Source organism: Carcharodon carcharias, chromosome 22, assembly GCF_017639515.1.
Source record: "Carcharodon carcharias isolate sCarCar2 chromosome 22, sCarCar2.pri, whole genome shotgun sequence".
NCBI lineage: Eukaryota > Metazoa > Chordata > Chondrichthyes > Lamniformes > Lamnidae > Carcharodon > Carcharodon carcharias.
In genome coordinates, this window is record NC_054488.1 from 25,265,193 (window position 1) to 25,288,352 (window position 23,160).

At 45.7% G+C, this 23,160-nt stretch overlaps 1 protein-coding gene across 2 annotated transcripts in view; it reads right to left on the minus strand.

Annotated features, from left to right (window-relative positions):
- The window catches only part of si:ch211-250n8.1, a 94,548-nt gene that overhangs the window by 63,911 nt on the left and 7,477 nt on the right, over positions 1-23,160 (minus strand). For both annotated transcript variants that reach the window (XM_041217128.1, XM_041217127.1), the window contains exons 2-3: positions 8,003-8,110; positions 3,722-3,797 (exon numbers count right to left, since the gene is read on the minus strand). In XM_041217128.1, coding sequence (XP_041073062.1) covers positions 3,722-3,797; positions 8,003-8,110 — 184 coding nt within the window. The remainder of the gene's footprint in view (positions 1-3,721; positions 3,798-8,002; positions 8,111-23,160) is intronic.

Consider the following 23,160-nt stretch of genomic DNA (forward strand, 5'->3'; position numbering starts at 1 on the left):
GGGTCCCTAATGGACCCTACTCTTTCCCTAATTATCCTCTTCCCATTGATATACTTATGGAATATCTTGGGATTTTCCCTACTTTTACCAGCTAGAGCTTTCTCATTGCTCTCCTAATCACGTTCTTAAGCTTCACCCTGCACTGTCTGTACTCCACTAATGCCTCCACTGATTTGCTCCCCTTGAACCTGCTAAAAGCCTCTCTTTTCTTTCTCATCATATCCTGAATACCCCTGGTTTTCCAGGGCTCTCTGAGCTTGCTACTCCTTCCTATCACCCTAGAGGGAACATGTTGAGCCTGCACCCTCCCCATTTCCTTTCTGAACATCCGCCAATGCTCCTTGGTATATTTCCCCACAAGAAGCTGTTACCAGTCTACCTTGGCCAGAACCTGTCTTATTTTACAGAACTTGTCTATTTCTTTGTCTATAACAAGCTTAAATTGTACCATGTTGTGGTCGCTGTCACTAAAATGCTCCCCCACCACCACCTCAGCCACCTGTCTGGCTTCATTCCCCAGAATTAGGTCCAGCAAAGCACCGTCCCTTGTTGGACCCTCCACAAATTGACCTAAAAAGTTCTCCTGTACACATTTCAAGAAATCCACTCCATCCAAGCCCTTAACACTATGTCTATCCCAATTAATGTTGGGAAAGTTGAAATCACCTAATATAATTGCTCTATTGTTATTGTTTTTACACACCTCCGCAAATGGTGCACATATTTGCTCCTCAATTTCCCGCTGACTATCTGGGGGTCTATAATAAACACCTAACAACGTGGCTGCCTCTTTTTTATTCCTAAACTCTACCCACAAAGCTTCATTTGATGTCCCTTCCAAGACATCATCTCTCATTACTGCAGCAATGGACTCCTTAACTAATAATGCAATGCCTCCTCCTCTTTTACCCACTTCCCTGTCTCGCCTGAAGATTCTATATCCCGGAATGTTGAGCTGCCAATCCTGCCCCTCCCTCAACCATGTCTCAGTGATGGCTACTATATCACAATTCCACGTGTCAATTCTCACCCTTAACTCATCCGTTTTGCCTGTAATACTCCTGGCATTAAAGTAGAGGCCACCCAGCCTTGCCTTACTCCCTTGAAACTTAATGCAGCTCTACTCCCTCTGACTTGATTGTTTTACTGTATTATGATGTGTCCCTATTCTACTAACCTTCTGTGTCCCCTCCTCCTGCCAAACTAGTTTAAACTCCCCCCAATAGCACTGGCAAACCTGCCTGCAAGGATATTAGTTCCGCTCTGGTTCAGATGTGGACCGTCCCAGTTGTACAGGTCCCACGTTCCCCAGAAACGGTCACAGTGATCCAGGAATCTAAAACCCTCCCTCCTGCACCAACTCTTAAGCCACGTATTCATCTGCGCTATTCTCCTATTTCTGAGCGCGCTAGCACGTGGCACTGGAAGTAATCCAGATATTACAACCCGAGAGGTCTTGCTTTTTAGTCTACTGCCTAACTCCCTGAATTCTTGATGCAAGACCTCATCTCTCTTTCCATCTATGTCAATGGTACCAACATATACCATGACCTCTGCCTTACCACCCTCCCCCTTCAGGATGCCCTGCAGCCATTCAGTGACATCCCGGACCCTGGCACCAGGGAGGCAACACACCATTCTGGAGTCATGTTGATGGCCACAGTAGCGCCTATCTGTTCCCCTGACTATAGAATCCCCTATTACTATTGCTCTTCCTCTCTTCCTCCCCTCCTGTATAGACAGGCTGCTTGTGGTGTCAGAAGCTTGGCTCTGTCTGCACTCCCTGGAGGAACGAGCGCCCTCATCAGCCTCCAAAATGGAATATCAATTTGCAAACAGGACCCCAGGGGACTCCTGAACTACCTGCCTGTTTCTCTTGGGCTGCCTGGTGGTCACCCATTCCCTTCCTTCCTCAAGTTCCTTCAGCTGCGGTGTGACCACCTCTCTAAACGTGCTATCCATGATGCTCTCAGACTTGCGGATGCTCCACAGTGTCCCCATCCGCCGTTCCAGCTCTGAAACCCGAGCTTCCATGAGCTGCAGCTGGACATACTTTCTGTACACATGCTGGTCCCGGGCACTGGAAATATTCCCAGATTCCCACATGGAACACGAGGAGCACACCACAGCTTTGAGCTCTCCTGCCATGACTTATCCCTTTAAATTAAACCTTTTAAATCAATTACTTCTTTCCTGATCCTCGTTACTACAGAGTACATAAACTATAAACCACAAAGAGACCTTAAACTATAAGCAATAAATGTAGTAAAAACTTACCCGATCTTACCCACTACTTACCAGTCATTCCTGTCCCTTGTAGCCTCTACTGCTGCAGCAGGGCAACAACACGCTCTGAAGATTTACTAAGTAGGATAGCAAGAAAAAATGCAAAGAGCACCTCTTCCCCTATGCACCGAATTCCCACTGTGCACCAAATACGCACACTCACTCTGGCTGTGTCTCACTCACGATGAGCTCTCTCCCCTGCTTGTGTGCAAGCACACTATAGTGTGCTTCTAAATAGTACCTTTCTTAAATAGAGCTGAGATGATTCACACTAATTAAGCTTCAAATAGTAATCAACACCTATTCAGGCTCTAATCAGGCTTCAGGTGATTGACAGTTAACTGTCACACAGTCAGCTGAGTCAGCTACCTTACCAACCTTTTAACTAGACTACTGAACTTACACATGCACTTACTCCCTCACACTCTCTCTCACTCCCACACACATTCACTCACCCCCATGTTCACTCACTCCCAAACACATTCACTCACCCCCACGTTCACTCACTCCCACACACACTCACTCAGTCAATCTCTCATGCACCAGCAAGCCTCTTCCCCACCCACCAGCCTTCTCCAACCCCGAGTTCCGAGGCATCTCACTCCCGCGGCCAGCCTCTCCTCCCCAGGGCCAGGGCACTCCCACCACCCCACCCTCTGTTCTCCCCATGCCCATGCCCCCACCCCGGGCCCTGGCACCCTGGTCCGTCCTGGGCCCCAGTTTTCTTGTCCCTCCTATCCCCGGGCCCCGGCATTCTGGTTCACTCCAGGGCCCTGGCACTCCACTACCTCAACCGCCCCGGGCTCTGGCACCTCTCACCCCTCGTTCACCCATCCCGCCCCCTGAAAGAAAACCTCTTTCTCCCCTGCAAACTAATATGTCAACAGCAAATGTTGGAGAGAAATGTTGGAGGTTGTGGTTGGAGGAGCAGCTCCTTGCAGAATCTTCCACTTTACTTACCTGTCTGACCAACATTTTGGAAACTGGCTCCAGGGGCCACATAGAATGGCTTTGGTTACCATAATCCCGCCAGCGGGCTCCCAAGTTGGGCAAGCCTGATGTACATCAACAGGTCAATGTACCCTATTCAAGCAGGAGTCCAACAGTCCAATGCATGATATTCAAGCAGTCCAACTCAACAGGATGGGAGGAAAGGGTAGAAAGTGGTAAAAGAACCAGGGGAAGAGATGAGTAGAATTTATTTACACAGTGAGTTGTGATCTGGAATGTTCTGCCTGAAAGGGCAGCAGAAGCAGATTCAAGAGTAACTGTAAAAAGAGAATTGAATAAATACTCGAAGGGGAAAAAAATTTGCAGGGCTCTGGTGAAACAGCATGGGAGAGAGACTCTTTCAAAGAGCTGGCACAGACATGATAATCTTAATGGCCTCTTTCTATGCACCAAAATTACATGAAAATGATGAATAACATATTACCTGCCACAGGGATCCAGTTGATGAAGTTGCTCCATCCAGTGCCAGTAGTCTCTCTTTCTCAGGCCTAGGACCGGCTCTGTAAAAGGCAATGGCATCATCAGAAACAGGAGCTTAATTTACTCCCTTTCTTCTCTCTCCACCTTAACTCATCCAGAACTGGAGTCCCTATCCTATTGATCTGTATCTTACCCCCTACATTGGTTACATGTGCTTTGGCATATTTAGTTCAAAATCTTTCTCATCATCTTCAAATCATTCCAACCTCTGCAACCCCTTTGAGAGGAACGAGAAACGCAGATAGTAAGAAAAAAAAGAGACAGTGACAGACGGAGAATATTTGAGTGCAATGTTCACTCTGATATTTGCTCGAGTGCATGTCCCTTTAATTTTTTTGCAGGGTCGCACAGCATTAATATAAAGGGGCCAATCTGTGCGCGGCCTGCATGAGGACTTTCACGCAGCTTAGAGGGAACAGTGTTTGAGTGTGTGACAGAAAACAGCAGAGAACGAAAGAGAGAAAATGACAGACAGTGAGAGAGAGAGAATGACAGTCAGGTATGGCCCTTCCTCCAATACATTCTCATTCCCAAGGTGTCAGCCCTTCCCAATGGCCTTCACCAATTAGGACCCCCCAAACCACCCTAAGCCCAGCTGAGATCCTATGTAATCTGCTCAAATCCTGGCCTAGATACAGCTTTTAACATGGAAATAATATGCTGACTGTACATGCTATGACCTGACTGTATACTGACACTGTACACACTGACTGCATTTGTTCACGCACATGCTCACTGTACGAGCTGACTGTAGGCAGATGAGAGTAACAACAGGTTAACTTGGCTGACAGCTAGGGACTTGGAGGAGACAACTTTCAGCTGGAACAGACCCTCCGATCCTGCCATTCTCCAACCATGCACCTCTTCCAATCCCCCTTAATAAAACAGATTTCTACAGCCACTTCATTGCTCCCTGACCCACAGGGCCTCCCCTCCAATCCTTTTGTACCATGGAGCACCCTTGAATGCTACTGAGTCCAGGGAACCCACACCCCGTGCTCTACCTATTGCTACCAGACTGTCATCACCCCCCCACCCCCTGGAATTTCCCAGCAGTCCATGTCCATATGCAGCAAGACCTGGGGACAATATTCAGGCTTGGTCTGATGAGCGGCAAGTAACATTCATGCCACACAAGTGCCAGGAAATGACAATCTCCAACAAGAGAAAATCTAACCATCTCCCCTTGGCATTCAATGGCATTACTGTTGCTGAATCCCCACTATCAAGAACCAGGAAGTTACCATTGATCAGAAAAAGAACTGGACCAGCCATATAAATACTGTGGCTACAAGAGCAGGTCCCAGAGTTACTCATCTCCTAACTCCTCAAAGCCTGTCTGCCATCTACAAGGCACAAGTCAGGAGTGTGATGGAATACTCTCCCCTCCAAGCCACACACCATCTGACTTGGAACAATATTGCTGTTCCTTCACTGTGACTGGATCAAAATCCTGGAACTCCCTTCCTAACAGCACTGTTGGTGTACCTACACCACATAGACTTCAGCGGTTCAAAAAGGCGGTTCACCACCACCTTTGCAGGGGAATTAGGGATAGGCAATAAATGCTGGCCTAGCAATGACCACATCCCGTGAATGAACAATAAAAATAACTGCCTGTGATTTTCCCCTCCCCACATGCTGCCACTCCCTGTGACTTTCCACCTCCCAGTACAGAAGCACTTGGTACTTACCCCTCATGCTGGTAGGCCCCAGAACCCAACACTGCAGTACTGTTATTCTTGGGGTCCTACCCAACTACTGCCAGACCCAAGAACCATCTAGTAAATAAATCCAACATTCCGGCACCTGCAATCTGTTCTGCCAAACCGAAGGACCAGTCCAATGCTAATGAAGCTCAAAAGCCCCCATTAATACCTGACAACCCTCCATGCTCATTGCTCCTAAACTCTAGAGATCAACTTCTCATCTATGTTGCCTCCCAGCTCCTTGTGCTACGGGCTTTGGAAAGATGAGAGATTAAATTTGCATACAGGTGTAAAAATATTTGTACAAATAATGAAGGCCACTCAGTCGCAGTTTTCATGAGTATATGAACTGGAGCCCAAGACAGCAGTTAAAAAATCCACAATAGCATGTAATAAAATGGGATTTGAGCAACAGTGACTGCACTTCATAAGTGTTGCTGTGGTTGGAAGCAATTTCGGATGACCTGAGAATGTGATGAGGTGCTTCATAAACACAAGTCGTTTTGTTAAGATAAATCAGGCTCCACAAAGAGGATATATCATAAATAGCTTTCTATTGAACTGGTGAGTGCCTGCAATACATTCTGATTTTTCCTCTAGTTCTCTAGCCTCTATTGCTGAAAGTGCTAACTACTGCAGGGGTACAGTTCCAAAGGCTTAAAAGGACTTTTGTAACCCACCCCAGGGGACCTTCCTATATGTTGTTATGACTGGTCCTCTAGCAAGGTTCTCCAAATTTGTTATGATCCCGGATGAGGTACCCCAAAGTGTAATGCTCCTGGGTGAGGAGGGGTGAACTGGCTCCCCTTCTTAATTCACACCCTTGGTTGGTCGCAACAAGATCAATTTAAAAAGGATCCCTTCCCTCGTGGATACCTTTTTCTAGTCCAAATATATTTATGTTTTAAAAGGAGCCAATTTAACCAGGCTTTCTTGAGTCAAAGAAAGAGAGAGTTTCTTAGTTACTAAAATGCAAGAAAAAATAATAAAAATGCAAAACATTTATACACAGATTAGAAATGAGAAGTGAGTCCAGAAATAAAATTTAAAAACTATATGAATCAGTCTTTGGTTTGTCCATGAGGAGTGGATGGTGAAACATTGCGGCCGGTAAGTTAGATGATTTTGGTAGAGCTGACTTTGGCAGTTGAGCAGTTGGCTTGGAGAATCTTGGTTCTGCAGGTTAGCTGAAAGGAGTTGTCCTGTTTCATTTTTGACTTTGGCTTTGCTGACTTGTGACTTGCTTCCAGCAATGAGAGAGAGATTTTTGTTACCTGCAAGGGATGCCTAGTTGATGTTCTTCAGCTGTGGCCTTCACAGCACACCCTCACACACCAGCCTGGAACACTAAAACTAGCACACAGAACTAGGGTTGCTGTTGGCTTTTTAACCCATTTTCTTATGTATTCCTGGAAGGGAAAAAATGAACATGTCTTTCGCCCAGATCTGCTTTCTTTTCAACTCACATCATGTCTGGGATATAACTCAAAGATAGTTTTTGCTGAGATGGTAATCAGCTGTCATTATCTCATAACCACAGGAGATTACAGTTCAGTTTTTGCATTGCATCTTTCCCTCTGAAGTGTCTTTGTCTGAAGTGGGCCTTGACACCTTTTCAGATGTGACATTCCATTCTTTGGACTAGTTGGTCAAGTGTAATCCACATAGGGATTTTCCAGCAAGTGGCTACTTTACAGTCTCAGCCAGCTTTTGCTTGCATGTCCTTTTTTTAAGTAACGCATCTTACTTAAAAGTTCAATATGTCTGTAAGTAATTTGAGGTTATGATCCATGGTCATGACAATGTGAATGTCAGCATGCTATTCAACTGCAGAAGGAATCATGACATAGCCAAATCTAATCCTTATCCAATAACCATACGTGTGTACTTTTTGACAAGGGCCACTAGATAGCAATCAAGAACAGGAATTTGGGCTAAATTTTCTCCTGATGAGCCCAGGGATGGGTGAGGGCTGGGATCTGGGGGTGGTGGTGGGGGATGCTGGAAACTGTAGCAGCTCCAACGCTATAGTTGAAATTAGCTAACCCAGCACAGGCCAGTGTTCACCTGTAGGATCTTCTGCTTGTCGGTTGGAAGTGCCATATTTCACACGGACATTAAACTGAGGCCCTGTCTGTCCTCTCAGCTGAATATAAAAATCCCATGACACTATTCAAAGAATAGGGGTGTTGTCGCTGGTGCCCTGGCCAATATTTATCCTCCAACCAACATCACTAAAAAAACATAATTTGGCCGTTTAACACATTGTTGTTTATGGGAGCTTGCTGTGTGCATTTCATAAGTCACAACAGTGACTGCATTTCAATACTAATTCATTGGATGTAAAGCACTTTGGGACATCCTAAGATTGCAAAAGGTGCTTTATAAATGCAACACTTTATTTTATCTCTTTCATATAGTTTGACTGACCCATGAGGAATATGAGCAATTTGGTGAAGAAATGAAGCATTCTGAAATACAAAATGCCACGCCAGAGTTTGCGGACTATTACTTACGCCTGATTCCCTTCCGCAGGATAATCTCCAGAATATCACACATGGAGGCGAGGTGAGGGTTACAATCTGTGATGGGATCCTTGTCTGCCTGGATGCTTAGGATGCATGCTGTCGAGGAAACAGAATTACTCCTATTATATTGGCACAGATGGTTACACTGGAAAGTAAAGTCAATCTGGGCCTGAGAACAAAATGCAGCATATAACTGGTTCAGAGCTCAGTTGCCAGTCTGTGCTGAGCTAGTGGGGACAGCATCTCTGAGCTACCAACCTCCATAAACTTGAACTCATTCAAAACTCTGCTGCCCCTATCCTAAATCGCACCAAGTTCCACTCACCCATCACCCCTGTGCCTGTTATAATTCACTGCTTATTCACAGAGCAAATGAGGAATCTGGAACCAGTCCTTCCTCAACATAGGTTAATTCACATAATCCAGACACCACATGCATAGACTCAGCCCAACCCTGGTAGAAACTAGTTCTTATGTATACTTAAGAATAATGCCCTAACCTTTCCCCAATTAGTAACAGTTGCTCTGACTTACAACTAAAGCACGCATTTCATTGTGACAGTGCTTGCTAGCATTCTATGGCTCCTGACCTGGAAATACCACAATTTTAAAATTCTTATCCTTGTTTCCAGATCCCTCTATGGCCTCACCTCACTCTATCTCTGCAACTTCCTCCTGCAAACCTTTAGCATCTCTGTGATCCACCAATTCTGGCCTTTTGCACATCCTCGATTTTCATTTCTCCACCATAGGCTGTAAATTTTATATTAATTGTGTTTAATTGGATGGTGATTGGCATTAACTGGGAATTCACTTGTTCTCCTATAAATAAACAGAGACTGAAACTATGGTTGCTGATTAGGATGCTTGTATAGTATACTTTGTGTTATCCGGCACTCTAACAACTGGAATTCTCTTTTAACCGGAATTTCTGATGTCCCCCGAATGCAAATCATCACTCTATCAACTGGAAGTAATTATGAAGTTATTCAGAACTTGTACCTGTATTTTATACTTTAATTTACTGCTAATCTTCAACAGTACATTAAAACATAAAAAGAATATTGTTCTTGGCTTCCTGAGTACTTGCATATTAGTTCATGCTAGAAATATTGTGCAGTATTCCATCGGTAAATGGAACTCTCCATTAACTGGCATTTTTGATTAATCAGCACCACCCATTCCCCACGCATGCCTGATAATAAAGATTTTACTGTAATATGTAAATAAATGCTTATAAAAGTGTGTAAAATTGTCTTCAGTTCTATCCTTCATCAACTGGCTTTCTGGAATATAATATGGTAGCAGGGGATAAAAATAAAATACTGCGGATGCTGGAACTCAAATAAAAACAGAAAATGTTGGAAAAACTCAGCAAGTCTGAAAGCATCTTTGGAGAGAGAAACAGAGTTAACATTTCGAGTCTCTATGACCCTTCTTCAGAGCTAAAGAGAAGTAGAAATGTGATGAAATTTATACTGTTTAAGAGGGTGCAGCAGGTGAAGCTGGAAAGAAGGCCAGCGATAGAAGAGGGCTAAGGAGAGATTGACAAAGATGTCGTGGACGAAAAGACAAAGGGAGTGTTAATGGTAGTCATTAGGGCCGTATTATTTATGGTAGCAGGGGAGATTACCTCAAGATGTAGATTAGAAACTAAGAGAAAAAAATACGGACAGAAAACTACGATCCTGGTGGCCATTGTGGAAAACGGCAAAAAGAAAGTGTAAATTGTTGGGGCATGATTACCCTCCAATGTTCTTGAAGTCTGAACCATATGAGCAGTGGAAGAATGAAGTGAGTATGTGGAGACAGGTTATGCCCCTGCTGAAAGGAAAACAAGGCATGGCCTTGGTGTTGTCTCTTCCTTCAAGAAGTAAAATCAAAAGTAAAGTATTTTGTGAGGTGAATGCCTGTTAGTTATATAGTAATGAAAGTTTAGATTTTCTATAAGAGTTATTGGATGAAATCTACAAGAAAGATTATTTGTTAAATGCTTAAGAGGCATGATCAGTCTTTGACATATTTCGGAAAATAGATGGTCATTCCATGGGAGAATATATCATGAACTTTAACAGATTATATAAGATTGATAAAATTCAATTTGAGGATGCTTGGATCAGTACAAGAATGCATATTGCTGCTGGATTGTGGATGGACTACTGGTTTTAACTGGTGTTTGGTTCTGAGAGAGAGAGAGAGAGAGACCCTGTTAGCTCAGGTGTCTGATGCCCTGAAAAAAATTCCTCAGGAAGCAGTCATTACCTTTAACTTTCATGGAACAAATGGAACATTCAACGATTACCAGATTTCCTAATGGTCCAGATGCAGGCATCAATACAATAGAAGGATTAAAGCAGGACTTCCCAAACTGTGGGTCGTGACACCAAGAGACGAGATTTTGGGGTTGCAAGATCCGAGATTTTGGGGTCGCAAGATCTGAGATTTTGGGGTCGAAAGATCCAAGGCTGAATACTAACAGCTTCGAGGTACTTTTAAATCTTTGCTTTGTTTTCTATTGGTGGATAAGTCATTATTGCTGCTGCAAAAAAAGCCCATGAAAAGTGGGGCTTGTTTTAAAAAAAAACACTGCAGTTTAAATATTTGCCACCATGATGAATTTCTTCCCACCATCCCCCACTCCCCCCTCAGCTCAGGAGTTAAATTAGTCCCTCACCTGCTAAGGGGCTAAAATAACCCCACTCCCACCTGCTCAGGGGCTAAAGTACCCAAACCCCTGCCCAGGAGCTAAACTCCAGCCTCCAACCCGGTCAGGAGCTAAACACCACCCCACTCCCCTCCCCCCCACCCAACAGGGTTACACAAAGTCTGAGGCATTAAAATGGGGTCACACCGAGAAAAGGTTTGGGGAGCACTGGATTAAAGACAAGCAGAACAGGATGCAATCACTTCCAGCAGAACTGACTCTTACAGCAGAGACTTAATTGGGACAGTAAAAATAGGAAAACGAGTCCTAGGAATACCTAAAGGGACAGTTAATAGAAGCATCAGGTATGACTCAAAGTATCATTATATGGTAAACTACCCAAAGATAGAGAGGCAGGGTCCTCAAAATGAAAATGAAAATAATGATGTGTTCAAACAAATTGTACTGGTCCCAAGGAGTTTTTAGTCCTGTATTGAACGTGTTAGTTGTAGACTCCTTTAATTGTACAGTACTAAATATTGCTTGTACTTTAAGACTCTACTGAATATATCAGTTAAAATTTTACCATGATTCACTAAATGGTGAGGTTAAGGAATATATAAGTACTACATGCCCTTAGGTTTTGCGATGACAACAGTTTGAGGTCACTGAAGAGAGTTGTGATTCCATGTAAAAAAGCTGGAGTTAGCTGTTTTATAAGTACTGATGTATTTGTGAATACCTATGTTGTCGAGTAAACCTTCTATGAAAAAGGCACAAATGAAACTTGACATGGAGCATGGTAAGGCAATTATTTTTGGAAAGTCAGTGAATCTTCATTGACTCAGTTAGGATATTATTGTGTCCTCGTAAGAAAATCTGATGTTTCTCATCAGACTTTTAGACAAGTATTAATGTCATTGGGTGGTAAGAATCACGGAGGAAAAAAGCAAATTGTCTTAAAGTGACATGGACAATTTGCTCACCCTACTTGTCAAAGGTTAAAAATTCTACTAAAAGATGCAGGTGGGGTTAATAAAGAGTATACAAGACTAAGTGAAGAGATTAGTGGGAAGTTAGAAATCTATCAAAAATGTCAGAGGACATGCTCTATGTCTGATTATAAGCCTTAAGCCTTCCAATGGCACATGACTTTAATGAAGTAGTTCCAATGGATCTAAAGGTATGGGATAAAAACAGGAATATTTTTATTCTCCATTTTGTAAATGTGGTGACCAGATTTAGTCTCTCCACGATAATACTCAAAAGCACAAAAGGGCTAATATAGACAATATCATGAAAAAAATGGATAGAGACTGGATTTGGGACACCAACAAAGTTTCTGATAATGGAATAAAATTTGCCAATGGCCAGTTTAAAGATAAGTGTGAAAATATGAACATCATGGTCATGAATAATGCAGCTGAAAATCCTTTAGGCAATGGACTCTGTGAAAGAAATCATGTGGTGATCAATGAAATACTGCATAAAATTTCAGCTGGTCAACCAGACTGTAAGTTGACAACCACATGTTCATGTAAAGAATTCACTTCAAGTGGTTGGATGATACAGTTCTTATCAACTTGTCCATGGCAAAATCCTAAATTGCCTTCTGTGTTTTGCAATAGTCTTTCTGCTCTAGAAGGTACTACAGTTAGTTCCATTTTTTTGGCATCTTTTGAATGCTTTATGTGCAGGGAGATGGGCTTTCAATAAGCTGGGATCGCAGAAAATTTGGTAGGCTTTGAGGCATCGTAAAGAACCATCTGCGACAGAATTTAACTTGAGTGACTTGGTGTATCATAAAATAGAAGGTCATAGGGAATGGAAACTCCCTGATATGGATAATAAGAAATTATTTATTAAATATGGCAATCAAATTATTTAGATTATTTCTTCATGATTAATGGGAATTAGTTACAAAATCTCAGATTCTGAGCAGCTGATATAAGTAAGCAAGGCACCTTATACCTCAAATGCTCATGGTGTTTTGCAATGAAGATCCTGAGGAACTGATATGATAGATCAAGGGGTGGATAGTGGTAATATGAGCGATCAGGACACACAAGACAAAGCTATCACATCCACAGGCCAATTGACCAGAATGGATACATATTCCAGAGGTCAAGTGAATCTGGGGTATGACAATTGTGGGACGTGCAGGAAAAACTCTAGGCAAGTTTAAATATTGATTGAATTTGTACAGAATGATGGCCAAGAAGCACGTTCCAAGGGCTGGTAGAATGGGATGAAAGACTGGAGAATAAGACATAATGCATGCGGGTCTGAAATGACATCTGTCAGAAAATGATCACATACTGGAGAAAAATCCTTATAGGGTGCAAGAAGGCGACCTTGCATCATTAGTCCTGACAGACAGAAAAGTGGAAGTAGAAGCTGTAGCTTGAATAGATTAGATAATGAAATAAAGGCTAAGAACAGTCTAGGAACAGAATTAGAAGAAATCTTCATGATCATGATGTTCTGGTGACTACTAATAAGTCTGAGGATAAAGTGCTAAGAGAGGCAAAACAAAAGGAATGGTTGGAGACAGTATGGAATTTATTCTGAAGCAACCAGATGGACTTATGTTGAAAATGTATAAAGCTAAAGCAAAGATGGTTGGCAGGGATTTTGAAAAGTAATGGGTGATACAGATGTTAGATTGAACTCTTGCACAACATGCAAAGTAATCATGAAAATCTTTTTAGCTCTTTTGGCCACATATTCATGGGAGCGTAGATCAATAGACATAAAAGCAACTTCTCTGCAGGGTCATACTTTTCAGAGAGAAATGTTTCTAAAACTGCCCAAAGAGATAGCAGATGCCAAAGGTAAATTGTGGAAGTTAAACAAATGTGTTGTGGCCAGATTGATACTTCCAGGGCATGGCTTTTCTCAGCGAGATCTGCTTCACTGAAAACAGGTGGTGCTCAGTTAAAAACTGATCCTACAATGTTTTATTGATAGATAACGGAAAACTTTAAGGCATCCTCATGATGCATATTGATGATGTCTTGTGAGGCAATACTGCCAAATTTGAGAAATGTGTGATTAATACGATTAGAGTAGAATTTAAAATTAGGCATCAGGCTTGCGGGACTTTTAAATATATTGGTTTAAACATTAAGAAAAGTAGGCCCAGAATAACTTTGAATCAAGAAGCTTATTTAGAAAGTCTAAGTTCCATCCTGCTTAACTGTACTAGGTCCTTACAGAAAGATGAAGTTATACCTAAAGAGGAAACAGAGCGATTGCGAAACTCATTGTTCAGTTGAACTGGTGGGACGCTCAGACCAGACGAAATGCCAGTTTACATGCATTGGAGTTAACTGCTATGATGAAACACACGATAAAGTAGAGGATAATTTAAGGGCAACATTTAAAAACTTAAATCTGGAGAAATGCGTACTTAAATTCCCATTCTTAGGTGACCTAAACAACATGAAGCTAGTCATTTTTAGTGATGTTTTTAAAATTCATTCACCGGATGTAGGCTTCACTGGCTGAGCCAGCATTTATTGCCCATCCCTAATTGTCTCTGAGAAGGTGGTGGTGAGCTGCCTTCTTGAACAACTGCAGTCCCTTTGGTGTAGGCATACCCATAGTGCTGTTAGGAAGGGAGTTCCAGGGTTTTGACCCAACCACAGTGAAGGAACGGCAATATATTTCCAAGTCAGGATGGTGAGTGACTTAGAACAAAGAGCAAAGAAAAGTACAGCACAGCAACAGGCCCTTCGGCCCTCCAAGCCTGCGCCAACCATATTGCCCGTCAACTAAAACATTTTTCACTTCCAGGGTCCGTATCCCTCTATTCCCATCCAATTCATGTATTTGTCAAGCTGCCTCTTAAACACCACTATCGTACCTGCTTCCACCACCTCCTTTGGCAGTGAATTCCAGACACTCACTACCCTCTGCGTAAAAAACTTGCTCCACACATCTCCTCTATAGTTTTCTCCTCACTCCTTAAATAACATACCCCTAGTAATTGACTCTTCCACCCTGGGAAAAAGCATCTATCTACTTTGTCCATGCCACTCATAATTTTGTAAACTTCTATCAAGTCGCCCCTCAATCTCCGTTGCTCTAGTGAGAACAATCCGAGTTTCTCCAACCTCTCCTCATAGCTAATAACCTCCAGACCAGGCAGCATCCTGGTAAACCTCCTCTGCACCCTCTCCAATGCCTCCATATGCTTCTGGTAATGTGGCGACCAGAATTGCACGCAATATTCCAAGTGTGGTCTAATCAAGGTTCTATACAGCTGCAGTAAGACTTCCCAGCTTTTATACTCAATACCCCTGCCATATGCCTTCCTGACTACCTTATCCACCTGCGGTTGCCACTTGCAGTGACCTGTGGACCTGTACACCCGGTTCCCTCTGCCCGACAATGCACTTTAGGGTTCTGCAATTTACTGTATAATTCCTGCCTGTATTAGACCTTCCAAAATGCATTACCTTGCATTTGTCCAGATTAAACTCCATCTGTCATTTCTCTGTCCAAGTCTCCAAACGATCTATGTCCCATTGTATCCTTTGACAATCCTCTTCACTATCTGCAACTCCTCCAACCTTAGTGTCGTCTGCAAACTTATTAATTAGCCCAGTTGCATTTTCCTCCAAATCATTTATGTATACTACAAACAGCAAAGGTCCCACCACTGATCCCTGCGGAACTCCACTAGTCACAGCTCTCCATTCAGAAAAGCACCCTTCCACTGCTACCCTCTGTGTTCTATGACCAAGCCAATTCTGTATCCATCTTGCCAGCTCACCTCTGATCCCGTGCGACTTTACCTTCTGTACCAGTCTGCCATGAGGGACCTTGTCAAAGGCCTTACTGAAATCCATGTAACATCCTCTGCCCTTCTATCGTCAATCATCTTTGTCACTTCCTCGAAAAACTTGATCAAGTTAGTGAGACACAACCTCCCCTTCACAAGACCATGCTGCCTCTCACTATTACGCCCATTTGTTTCCAAATGGTAGTAAATCCTGTCACGAAGAATCTTCTCCAATAATTTCCCTACCACTGACGTAAGGCTCACCGGCCTGTAATTTCCTGGATTATCCCTGCTACCCTCCTTAAACAATGGAACAACATTGGCCATTCTCCAATCCTCTGGGACCTCACCTGTAGCCAGTGAGGATACAAAGATTTCTGTCAAGGCCCCAGCAATCTCCTCCCTTGCCTCCCTCAGTACTCTGGGGTAGATCCCATCTGGCCCTGGGGACTTATCCACCTTAATATTCTTCAAGATGCCTAACACCTCTTTTTTGATCTCAACATGATCCGGGCTATCTACACACTCTTCGCTAGACAAATCGACTGCTAAGTCCTTCTCTTTGGTGAATACTGACTTGGAGGGGAACTTCCAGGTGATGGTAAATGGTAGTGGTCGTGGGTTTGGAAGATACTGTCAAAGGAGCCTTGGTGAATTCCTGTAGATGGTACACTCCTGCTACTGTGCGTAGGTGATGGATGGAGTGAACGTTTGTGGATGTGGCACCAATCAAGCAGGTTGCTTTGTTCTGGATGGTGTCAAGCTTCTTGAGTGTTGTGGGAGCTGCACTCATCCAGGCAAGTGGGGATTATTCCATCACACTCCTGACTTTTGCCTTGTTGATGGTGGACAGGCTTTGGGGGGTCAGGAAGTGGGTTACTCGTCGCATGATTCCTAGCCTGCTCTTGTAGCCACAGTATTTATATGGCTAGTCCAGTTCAGTTTATGGTCAATGGTAACCCCCGGGACATTGATAGTGGGGGTTTCAGTGATAGTAATGCCATTGAACATCAGGGGCAATGGTTGGATTCTCTCTTGTTGGAGATGGTCATTGCCTGATACTTGTGTGGCACGAATGTTACTTGTCACTTGTCAGCCCAAGCCTGGATAATGTCCAGGTCTTGCTGCATTTGGACATGGGCTGATTCAGTGTCAAAGGAGTCAGCAAATGGTGCTGAACATCGTGCAATCATCAATGAACTTCCCCACTTGTGACCTTATGATGGAAAGAAGGTCATTGATGAAGCAGTTGAAGATGGTTGGGCTGAGGACACTATCCTGAGGAACTCCTGCAGTGATGTCCTGGAGCTGAGATGACTGGCCTCCTACAACCACAACTATCTTCCTTTGTGCTAGGTATGACTCCACGCGTTTTCCCTGAGTCCCATTGACTCCAGTTTTGCTTGGGCTCCTTGATGCCACACTGTCAAATGCGGCCTTGAGGTCAAGGGCAGTTACTTTCACCTCACCTCTGGAGTTCAGCTCTTTTGTCCATGTTTGAACCAAGGCTGTAATGAGGTCAGGAACTGAGTGGCCCTGGTGGAACCCAAACTGAGTATCAGTGAGCAGGTTATTGCTAAGCAAGTGCTACTTGATAACACTGTTGATGACACCTTCCATCTCTTTACTGATGATGGAGAGTAGACTGATGGGGCGGTAATGATGGGTTGGCTTTGTCCTGCTTTTTGTGTACAGGACATACCTGGGCAATTTTCCATATTGCCAGGTAGATGCCAATGTTGTAGCTGTAGTGGAACAGCTTGGCTAGGGGGTGCGGCAAGTTCTGGAGCACAAGTCTTCAATACTATTGCCGGAATTATGTCAGGGTCCATAGCCTTTGCAGTGCCCAGTGCCTTCAGCCATTTCTTGATATCACGTGGAGTGAATCGAATTGGCTGAAGACTGGCATCTGTGACACTGGGGTCCTCTGGAAAGAACAAGACGGATCATCCACTTGGCACTTCTGGCTGAAGGTTGTTGTGAATGCTTCAGCCTTATCTTTTGCACCAATGTGCTGGCTCCCCCATCATTGAGGATGGAGATATTTGTGGAGCCTCCTCCTCCAGTGAGTTCTTTAATTGTTCACCACCATCATGACTGAATGTGGCAGGACTGCAGAGCTTAGATCTGATCTGTTGGTTGTGGAATCGCTTAGCTCTGCCTATCACTCGCTGCTTATGCTATTTGGCATGCAAGTAGTCCTGTGTTGTAGCTTACCAGGTTGACACTTCATTTTTAGGTATGCTTGATGCTGCTCCTGGCATGCCTCTTGCACTCTTCATTGAACCAGTGTTGATCCCCTGGCTTGGTGATAATGGTAGAATGAGGGATAAGCTGGGCCATGAGGTTAGAGATTGTGGCTGAGTACAATTCTGCTGCTGCTGATGGCCCACACTGCCTCATGGTTACTCAGTCTTGAGTTGCTAGATCTGTTCAAAATCTATCTCACTTTGCATGGTGAATTCCAGAGGGAATTCCAGAGTTAAGGGCCTAGGCAGTTTAAGGCATGGACACCAATGGTGGAGCAATGGAAACTGGAGATGCACAAGAGGCTAGAATTGAAGAAGTGCCTTGATCTCAGAGTGGTGTGGTGCTGGGGCAGATTACAGAGATAGTGAGGGAGAAGTCCATGGGGGGATCTGAACATGAGTTAAGAGTTTTAAAATCAAAGTGTTGCCAGATCAGAAGCTAGACTACGTCAGCAAGCACAGAAATGATGGCTGAATGGAACTTCGTACTTAGTCCCTGATGAGCAAGTACTGAAATTATTGAGAGCAATTTCACAGCAGAACTCAAGGATCCACCTGTTGTCATGAGGAGAAAGTAGTTGTTTGATACGAGCAGTTAGCAAAACTTTATCAAACTCTGGAGAATCAACACAAAAGCAGAACACCACAGAACTGACAAAAGATCAACAACTTGAAACACTGGCCAGAATTTTCACATTGGTATGCGGGGGTGGGCCCCACACGCCAAAGTGAAAAATGACGTGTGATGACATCGGCCAAGTGTCCCGATGTCACTGCACACCATCACGATATTTTGGTGGGCAGGCACACGATGATCTCCGATGCGCGGCCGCCATTAATTAAGAGGCAATTTAAGGCCCTTGAGGCAGAAATTGATGCCGATTTTTCAGGGCCTGTGTGATCTTCAGTGCACGGGTGCAATGGGCAGGCCACATTTTTATAAACCTCATCCATGGGCGGAATAAGAGGGGTGAGTGGGGTCGCGAGTGTTATGTGTCAGACATTTAATGCTTAAAGTTACTGCTACTTGCCTGTGTGAGCAGGAATACTTCAAAACTCTTCACAGCTGTTTGGACAGGAGTAACAGGCTTCAGGTCAGGACTCTGGAGTAAACATCATTTCTGGGGCCTTGCTGGTTTCAGGAAGCCTTCCCTTAGCCTGGGATTGGAGGTTGTGCTCTTCACCGGAGGTACCTCCTCTGAGGAGGGAGGGTCGGATGGGGGAGGAGGCCAACATTCAGCCTCCAGGGGAGCCACCTTTGGGAGGACAGGCGCAGGCACAAGAGCACAGGGCCAACAGGAGTCCAAGACGGGAAGGGCCACAGAAGATGCCACTATCCTGCTGCCAGGGTTTACAGGTGGTGAAGCAGCTAACTCAATATGTCTGAGGTGCTGTGCCAAAGGAGGCTCCATCTCTCAAGGGAGACAGTGGCCTCCATTTGTCAGATGATAGGCCCTGAGATCTGCGCCAACTGTGTGATTGGGCACCCTATGCCAGTAGCGTTGAAGGTCATGGCTGCCCTCAACTTCTATGCCTCTGGCTCTTTCCAAGGGTCGGTGGGTCGTCTTTGCGGAGTATCCCAGTCAGTTGCCGACACTTGTGTCAAGCAGGTGACAGACACTCTGTTCAGGTGCGCATTGACCTTCATCCACTACCATAGAGACCAGGCAAGCCAGACACAGTGAGCCAGAGGCTTCGTGGCCATTGCTGGCTTCCCCTGCGTCCAGGGTGCAATAGACTGCACACACGTGACCATCAAAGTGCCAGCAGGTGGGCCCGGTGCCTTCGTCAGCAGGAAGGGCTTCCACTCCATGAATGTGCAGACAGTGTGTGATCACAGGATGCAGATTCTACAAGTCTGTGCAAGGCACCCAGGCAGCTCCCACGACGCCTACATCCTCAGACACTCCCAGGTGCCGAGGCTCTTCAGTGCTTCAGCCTGATTGGATGGATGGCTGCTGGGTGACAAGGGCTATCCCCTCAAAAGTTGGCTCATGATGCCCCACTGCCATCCAAGAGCAGAGGCTGAGCAGTGGTGCATTGGGAGCCATGCCTCCACAAGGGCTGTGGTTGAGAGAACCATCGGTCTTCTCAAAGTGCGCTTTCGATGTCTGGATTGTTCAGGGGGCGCACTCCAATAACTCCCAGATCGTGTGTCACTGATAGTCATTGCAAGCTGCGTTCTCCACAACCTGGTGCTAGAAAGGGGTGACACAGCTGAGGAAGAAAGTATAGAAACAGATGCTCCGGCTGCGCACGCTGAGCCCAGTAGTGAGTTTGAGGATGACCACACACAGGAGAATGCTGAAGAGGTAGATGCTGACCCATGCATCCTCCAGGAAGGCAGGGACACCCGGGAGTCTTTAATCCAACGAACCTTCAGCTAGCCCACCACAGATGGACCTCCAACACAAGCCAGGACTGCAGGCTCCATACCTGAGAGCAACATCAGCCTGGTTAGGAACATTAGCTTTGTGCCTTGTCAATAAAGCTCAATGACAAACAAGTCACTCATAACATCATGGGTTCCCATCCACCTGCAGAAGTAAGGAATCACCCTGAGCCACGCTCACATATCAAAATTTAATAAATCAATAAAATGAAGCAGAAAATAAAAAGAATGCAAAGGTGTTGCACATCACAACAAGTGGTCATGAACTAATAGTGGGGCAACATGGTGAGAAGCCCGTGGTGTGCCTAAGATGCCTTAAGTTTACACTTCTGGGTGCTACGTCTAGGCGCTCCTCCCTCGCTGGCACTAGCATCTGAGACAGCCCTCTCACTGTGCTGTCCTGTTAGCCTCGATGACATTGGCGGGCATCCTTTGGCCCATGGAACCTGTGCTGGCCCCAACTGGGAGGTAGTGGCCAGATCCATGGCTGGCATTTTCCCAGTTGCCGCAGCCTCATCGGATCCCGTGGTCACTGGCAGAGGGGAGGAGGACCCGCAGAGACAACAGGCAGCTCCTGCACCGACGTGAGGTCGCTTCGACCCTCCATGTTCACCACTGATATATGGACTGGGATGTGGGGGGTGCCCAATCCATCTCCCACACTGGCACTGACCAGCTGAGGTCAATGCCGCTGTGAAGGCTTGCAGATCCGAGCGCAACCCCAGGAGGCCCTGATTGTTCCCCTCAAGGAGCCTCTCCATGAGAGTCACCACTGTCTCCATGGAAGAAGCATGGCGCTCGGCCATAAGGCTCATTGCATCGGTGATGCTCCATATGGATTCCTCCAGCACAGGGACCATGCCATGCACTGCCTCATGTATCTCCGCCAGATTCTCACGCATACCCTGCTGGACTTCCAGCATCTGCTGCCTCACATATGAGTCCAGGGGCACATCATCAGCTACTGACTGAGCATGTGTCCAGTCCCCAGCAATCTTCCGACTGCTGGCGCCATGGGCACTCTGTCTCTGCCCGCACCTCAAGCGAGCATGAAGTGCCCTCACCGCTGTGCCCCAGGACACTAGCCGATGATCTAATTCCCACCAAGGTGCTAGTATCTGCGCTGGTGCCTGCCTGGCAGAAATATGTGACACTGGTGATTCCATTTATTAAGGGCCCTCAGGTGTCAGAGGTGGCCCCTCTGCCTCCTCCTCCCAGCCCCACTCCGGTGGTGCTGAAAGGAAGAACAAGAACATTTGAATAGGGCAAGTGGAGACAATGTCAATGTGCATGCCTATCCCCTGGATCAGTATGCGCTTATCCTTCCATAATCAATGGTCAACCCATGTTGGAAGCTTCAATTGCTGAACATTCAAGTGGGATGGCTGCTGGGGCACACATGGTGACCTCAGTGCATGGCAATCTCACCTCCCTGTGGCACCCCAGCCTCACCACCATCAGTGCACCTGGGCGCATGGCACCTCTCCAGGTCCATCGCATCCTCCTCATATCTGGTGATTCTGGCCAACTGGGCCTGGCCTCCACCAGTCCGCATCCACCTGGCAGTACTGTGTGTGGTCTTCTCCTGAAAAGGAGAGAGGAGCATTGATCAGTCCGCCTTGTACCTGGATTCCCATCGCATCCCTGCCACCCCAACCTGAGTGGGGCATTGCAGGGCTCCAGTGAATCGTCACCCCACAGCTGCCGCACACTCACACCAAGAAGCCAGGGCTGACCCCCTTTTCCACATGCTGCATCCATCCCATTTGCCGTCACACGGTCTAACCTTGCAAAGCAAGGACGCACAAGCACGTGGAACGCCAAGGGCAGCAGATGAATTGGTGCCCCGCCACCTGGAAGCTCCCCTCGCAACAGATCAACAGCCTAGCTTTGACATGTTTTGCAATTGCAGCACTGCGCCCAGGTGCAGATCCTTGAGGTAGCCCCCAAACAGTACTCTGGGTGTCTAATACATGTTGAGGGTGCAGAACCCATCTCAGCACTACCCTCTCAGGGTGAATTAGGCATGGCAATATTTGCTGGCCTACCCAGCGTGGGTCACATGCCGCGAATGATACAATGCTGTAACTGCATTCAGAGTTGGAGGGGTGTCTGGTGGCGGTGGTGCTGGGGGGAAAGCCTACCTGCTGTGTTGTGACCTCTGCCAACATGGTACTCACCCTTCCCGAGGGCAAGAGGTTGTTGAAACACTTGCGACACTGGACCTACATGTGTCACACCACGTCATGGGAGCTGACTTTGTCTATCACCTCCTCCTAGGCACGTTTGGTCAGGTGGGGGGGGGGCGTCCTCCTCTTGTCCCTAGGAATGAGGATCCCCGGCCGTGCTGCCACCTCCTCCAGGAGGGCAGATAGGCATTCGTCAAAAAAGTGAGGAGCACAGTGTGCCACTGCCCTACCCTCCTGCCTGGCCTGCTCATCAGCAGCACTCTAGGGAGCCCTTCTGTTGGCCATGATGAACAGCCTTTGCAAGGCTGCCAGCATGTTATTTGAACAGGACACCAGGTCGCCACTGGACCCGGCGGTCATTGCACTCCCGCACTGCCCGTCCACTTCCGCTATCCTCGGGAGCTACATTTCATGTTGGGCAGTCCTTAATTGGCTCGCCCATGTAAAATGGCGGTGCAGACGACAATCAGTTCCGCGCCTGCCCAATGGGGAGAAAATTCCCATTAACTCTGTTTCTCTCAGATGCTGCTAGACCTGCTGGAGCATTTCCAACATTTCCTGTTTCTATTCTGGAGAATCAAAAATAAGGAAGCAAGATGTTGATCCTGATTTGATTCGCATGGTGTAGTGGGTAACATATTAGCATTGATAGAAGACTGGCTGGCTGGCAGAAAGCAGAGAGTGTGCATATTGGGTCTTTTTTGGATTGGCAGGATGTGACGAGTGGAGTCCCAGGAATCTTTACTGGAGCCTCAACTTTTTACAATTTACAACAATGACTTAGATAAGGAAAGTGAAGACATGGTAGCTAAATTTGCAGATGATACAAATACAGGTAGGAAAGTATGTTGTGAAGAGGATACGAGGAGGTTGCAGATGGATA